This window comes from Nicotiana tabacum, chromosome 7 (assembly GCF_000715075.1).
Source record: "Nicotiana tabacum cultivar K326 chromosome 7, ASM71507v2, whole genome shotgun sequence".
NCBI lineage: Eukaryota > Viridiplantae > Streptophyta > Magnoliopsida > Solanales > Solanaceae > Nicotiana > Nicotiana tabacum.
The window spans coordinates 12,563,461-12,569,399 of record NC_134086.1 but is presented as its reverse complement, the minus strand read 5'-3'; the positions used below and the strand labels follow the sequence as shown (position 1 = coordinate 12,569,399).

The 5,939-nt window shown below is 36.3% G+C and overlaps 1 protein-coding gene across 1 annotated transcript; it reads right to left on the bottom strand.

Moving 5' to 3' along the window:
- Positions 1 to 1,850: 1,850 nt before the first annotated feature.
- LOC107804493 (cyclin-dependent kinase inhibitor 4) lies at positions 1,851 to 5,429 on the bottom strand. Its single transcript, XM_016628399.2, has 3 exons — positions 4,903 to 5,429; positions 2,145 to 2,339; positions 1,851 to 2,059 (listed from the first exon to the last, which is right to left on the bottom strand). Exons 1-3 carry the CDS (start codon positions 5,271 to 5,273, stop codon positions 1,990 to 1,992), a joined length of 636 nt encoding a protein of 211 aa, XP_016483885.1. The 5' UTR covers positions 5,274 to 5,429; the 3' UTR covers positions 1,851 to 1,989.
- Between the last annotated feature and the right edge of the window lie 510 nt (positions 5,430 to 5,939).

Here is a 5,939-nt window from a genome sequence, read left to right as displayed (position 1 = left end):
TACTAAACTAGAATTAGATAAAAACAAGATTAATCTGAATTCAACGTGTTATAGTCATGCATAAATCTCTTAATGATAACATAGACCTGTTGTGGAAGCACAAAGTAGAATAGAATGACTGTTATAGCTATGCTTAAATCTCTTTTAAAATGTTTCGATAATCAAACAATCCACCAGAACGTACAACGATATAACGTTCGAAACTCATTCCTTCATCATTTTCCAACAAGAGATTACATGTAATATGGCTCGAAACCATGACGTGCGCCTTTACCCTTTTACTCAGGGGTGGATGTAGAGTTTGGTCGCGGGTCAACTGAGCTCAATACTTTTGACGCAGAGCACAAATTTATGTGTAAAATATTAAAATTGCAACAAATGGTAGGTTTGAACCCATAACTTTAAAAATACAATGTGTTCAATGCTAAAAATCTTAAAAGTTAGAAGAGGTTTGAACTCATGACGTACGCCTTCGCCACGCGCATTAAACCAAAGCGCTTCTTTACTCTTTCACTTAAATAAAGCGCTTTTACTTGCTACGTTCGAACTCATGACGTGCGACTATGTCACATGCTTGGCTGTAGCATTAGACCAAAGTCCTAGACTGCTTAAGTCTATTTTATTTCAAACACTATTTTGTATTTTCATTTCACCATATTCCCTTTCCTTCCCTCTCACCCTCCACCCCAAGCAAAAAGAAAAAGAAATTCACCTACCCACCCCCCCCCCCACCCACCTCAACAAAACTACCGCACCCCTATAACCATCCTTCTTTCAACACTTCAGAATCTAAACAAAAATTTGCAAACCAATCATAACTACTTTTGTTCAGGCATATAATAAGTACAAAAGAAAGACATGATAGTTATCCTTTTTCAAAAAAGAAAAAGAAAGGCCAAACAAAAGAATCTTTCGAATACATGCCCACTAACCAAAGCAACCCCACAATACATAGTGAACATAGCTCCAACCATTTTCACAAGCAGCTAAAAAATGGCAGGTCAATAGTGCAATAAGAGCCTCATCTCTAGAGTAAAAGGCAGCAACAAGTTGTGGTTTATGAACAGTATATGTCTCACCCTTTAGAGGAACAAGCCAAAATCCAACCATACATTTTAAGCAGAACATGATAGAGAACGACGACAAACAACAACAAAAAAAATCCAGTGTAATCCCGCAAGCGGGGTCTTGGAAGATAGTATGTACACAGACCTTAACCCCACCCTGAAAGTAGACATTATTTTCGATAGACCCTCGGCAAGTGGGATCTGACGAGGGTAGCGTGTACACAGACCTTAACCCCCACCCCGAAGGTAGAGAGGTTATTTCCGATAAACCCTCGGCAAGTGGGATCTAGAGAGGATACTGCGTACTCAGACCTTGTCCCCACCCTGAAGGCAGAGAGACTGTTTCCAATAAACCCTCGACAAGTGGGGTCTCGAAAGGATAGTGTGTCGCAAACTTTACCCCTACCCTGAAAGTAAAGAAGCTATTTGCGATAGACACTCAGCTCACAACAGAAAGATGATAAAGAGAGAAAAAAAGACAATACGGTAAAAGGGGGAAAACTTTGAGGGTCATTTTATTCAGAATATGTCTAAAAACAGGTTCCCATCAGTACAATTATGAACAAAAGAAATTACTGAAAACAAAGATTAGTAGACCTACCTTCTGTACCACTTAAGACACTAATCAAGATTACTACTACTACTATTACTGCCCTTTCTTCTTTCCCTTCCCTTTTCATGATCTGTTAGTCAAAGGATCACTCCTTGTGTTTGGTTGTTTAATGTCACAAGCTTTGTTATGTTACAGATCATTAGTCTACCCTTCTAAACACTTACTGCCCCTAGTTTCTTTACAAAGTCAAAGAGTGATTGGAAATAGAAATTTGACAATCACCATTGTAGAACACTAAAAATTACCTGCTGCTATTTTCCTACACCTTTGTCTAAACCTAAAGATGAAACAAGAAAATACAGGACATATCTAGCAATCTACTTTCACCCATTCGTAACGTCCGGGAAGGGGCTTCTCATTCACTGGATCAAAGTTGTACCTGCAAATGGTTCCAAAACAAGCTCAATTAGACATGAAGGTGCATCTGCCGGTGTTATTACAAGAAGTGTCAAGTGAATTCTTACTTCTCGATGAATCGTCTCCGCTGCTGCTCTTCTGCACTGGTAAAAAACTCATCCATTTCATGAGCTGTCGGGATATTCGTTCGTAGCAAATTTGGTACTCTGCCGGTTGCATTAATACGCCTCGTACTGGAACCAGGGGTTTGAATGTTGTCTGAATCTCTTATCAAACTGCAAGGTGTGCTTTCCCTGGTGGTCCTGTAAGAAAGAGCAAAAGAACTCTATAGTGCTCTATTTAAATGAATTAAATCTAAATCTTTGCAAATCACTAGTAGAAAAACAACAACCACCCAATATAATCCCACAAGTGGGGTCTAGGAAGGGTTGTGTGTATGCAGACCTTACCCCTACCTTGGGGGTAGAGAGGCGGTTTCTGATAGAAACTCGGCTCAAGAAGATGAAAAGAACACTAGTAGAAAAACAGAGTAAGGTATATTCAGATTTGCAACACATACAGCTCATGGCAGCAAAAAGATTCAGAGATAACTGCATAAAGGTGAATCATTTAGTGGCGGTCAAAAAAGCTTTCTTGCCTTTATTGTCATATCCATCTATTACTTCAATCATAGAGGGACCCCCAAGTTCATTTTCTATGGTAAATTGTTCTCAACAATGATTGCAACTTTGCAAATTTAAGGCAGCAAAGATACTAGTAATATGGAAAATTTTATTTTGTGTCTCATACAACTGAGACTAATTATATAAGTCTAACTTTTTTGTCTCACAGTTCTGTGGACCCAGAAGTGTAAGATTGTGGTCCACAAATTTGTCAGACAAAAATGAGAGACACAAAATAAAACTTCTCCTAGTAATATGCATGCATCCTGGAGTAAACAGACAAAACAACTTTTTTTCCACATGAAAGTTTCAACGACCATAGATGTACTATGGGATGGCATCTGTCTAGAAAGGAAGTACAGCCATCCGTCTTTTTTGATGTTCTTTTTTTTTTATGAGTAGACTCATACAAGAACGAGTTCATCCAATTAGCTTTACTTTGCTCAACAATCGAACACCAAAAAACTAAAATTGCAATTCATATATCGGCCATTTATCTAATGCAACAACGATGTTGTGTCCGATAGCTACGGTGCCAAAATGTGCAAGATAACCAAATAAGTGTGCAAATAGAGCTCACTACAGAAACTGAACGACGAAACAATAGAGAAATTGTTATTTAACTATTTAACGTCTACCGCATGGAGAGCAAACTATAATAGATAACATAAATAAAAGGAGGGTCCAACAGATATACACAAGTAAAAGAAGACATCTATAAGACAAATATTAGGACATCTACTTTTTCAAATAAAGACCAGCAACACACTTTGGGTCAAAAGGGTAATGGTTTTTCAATTGAAATCGCATCTAGAAAAATCTAAACCAAGACTAGGAATTTTTAACAAACGGGATCAAGAACCATTACTCTTTCGTTTCAACACAAGAAAAAATGATTTTTGAAGACCCCTTTCTTGGGCCGAAAACTAGGAAAACAAAATAATCACTCCGAGAATTCTTATTCCCCCAACAATGTTTCTGCTGATTTACAAATCCTCCAAGATAAAGGTTCAATTATAAATCTAATACATTAGAAAAACTGTCATCAATGAAGCAATCTCAAGAGAAAAAAAGGACAGCCGACCGGACCACAAGGGTCTATTGTACGCAACCTTATCCTACATTTCTGCTAGAGACTGTTTCCACGGCTCAAACCTGTGAGCTCATGGTCACATGGGAGCAACTTTACCGGTTACATGAAGCCTCATCTCGAAGCAATCTCAAGAAAGCAACCATAATATTCTTATTCCATAATCTAATGGTGATTCAGTAACCAAATGCAGCACATTTAAGCAACCCTATTAAAAGGGATAAATCAGTATACCAGACTTTGCATGTTTAAAGTTTTTCTTTTTGTGGTTGGTTGTGTGGGGGGGCCTTAATAAATCCTATACTTTCTCAACAAAAATTACATCATAAATCTACTTTTCATATATTTGCACCAAATGTCCACAGTCCAAAAAAAGGAACTTTAAAGGGGATGAGGATGAGGAATAAAAAGGCGTGTGGAAAGTGACTACTATATGAAAAGCAGGCACCAAATTCAAGAAATGAAAAAAACCTTAAACTTGAACCAATATCAAGAACACAAATTTTCATTTGTCTGCATTTTCCCCTTTCAATTAAAATCGACAAAGAAATGGATAAAGAGCAACAAAGACAAATCCACACTCAAATAAGGCAAATAACCCTTAAATAACATCCTTATCCAGATTTAAAAAATTATAAAATTATAGTTAAATAATTGAGGAGCAAAAAGAAAGATTCAGAAAATCAGCCACAGAAAATTTTCGTTCTAGAATTTTTTTCTAGTTTAAAGAAGCAAAATAAACCCTTCTGATCAAGAAAAAATCTGAACTTTACAAAACTAAACACCAAAATCCAATACCAAAATTGCATTTCTTAGCAATCTACAAACCAAATACAGTAAAAATCATTATTTTTAGTACTATTTTTTGCGACAAATAGTAAAAATTAGTCAGCATAGAGTAATAAAGTAAAAACCCAGAGCAGAAACAGTAAAAGGGGGGAATTTTTTTCTAGAATATTTAACACTGTCTCAAACCCTGCTCTGAAAACTCAAATACACCAGAAAAATCTAATCTTCACATAAGAGTAAGAGACATGAACATGCAAACTAGTAAACCACTCAAATAAGATTTTCAGTAAAGGGAAAATGAAAAAAAAAATCAAAAAACCCCACCTTTTTCTACCTTCAAATTCCAACAAATTCTCTCCAAAAGAAGCTTCAGCACCCACATCACCACCACAGCAGCTATTCTCCTTTACCTCTTCAGAACTTGTTCTTAAAACATTAGGGTTTTTAGGGTTTAACAAATTGGGATCTTTTGAAACACCATTTTTCTGCTTCCTCCCTTCAAGAACCGAAAAGGGTTTGATTAACTTTCTACTACGAAGCTCTAGGTAGGACCCACCATCACCGCCGGAGCCGGATTCTGTAGCCGCCGGTGAAACCAATTTTGAAAGAGCTAGGGTTTTAGCCCTTGTTAAAACACCAAGAGGTGATACTGATACTTCCCCTGATTTTTTTGACTTCCTCATATACTTCCCCATTTTGTCACTCAAAATAAAAACAGAATCTTCAACTTTTCTTCTGCTTTTTTTTGCTAAGCTCTTTTCATGGAGGTTCTTTCCACTGTGTGTGTGTGAGAGAGAGAGAGAGAGAGAGAATCAGTTGTTGGTTAGAGAAGGAGGTATGCAATTGTTTGTTAGAGAAAGAGAAAGATGAGAAAAGAAAGGGAGAGATGAATATATAGTAGTGAACTTTTTAGAGCAGAGGAAGAAGGGGAAAAAACAGGGTAAGGTGGGGACTTTATATGTACTTTTCTTTATTATATGTATATATCTCATGACATATTGAGTTTATCACCTTATTTTCTTTATTTAATTTTTAGTATTTTTTTTTCCGACCCTCACTTTCTTTTTTGTTTTCTCGTACAAAGGATTAGTTTTAATTTAATGCAACATTTGATTTTAGAATAGAACTCTAGATTTATAAAACAACAACTATTTCACCTTATCACCAAACTAGGTAAATCTTCACTATCCATTACACCTTATTTGGATTCATTTCCTTTTAATATTATAAATTTTTTATATTTTTTTACTAACATATAAATCTTTAACAAGATTAAAGAAATCCAACTAAATACTAACCATAATGTGATCAGTGTGTACATCCAGAAGATGAAAGTAGCAGAGATGCGGATATTGAGGTGG

What these genes read in the sequence shown, in the direction of transcription:
- LOC107804493 (XM_016628399.2), bottom strand. Translation starts at nt 5,273, where the DNA reads ATGGGGAAGTATATGAGGAAGTCAAAAAAATCAGGGGAAGTATCAGTA. An exon ending in GAATTTGAAGGTAGAAAAAG is followed by an intron (nt 2,340 to 4,902) that starts GTGGGGTTTTTT and finishes TCTTTCTTACAG; the next exon opens with GACCACCAGGGAAAGCACAC. An exon ending in CGGAGACGATTCATCGAGAA is followed by an intron (nt 2,060 to 2,144) that starts GTAAGAATTCAC and finishes AACCATTTGCAG; the next exon opens with GTACAACTTTGATCCAGTGA.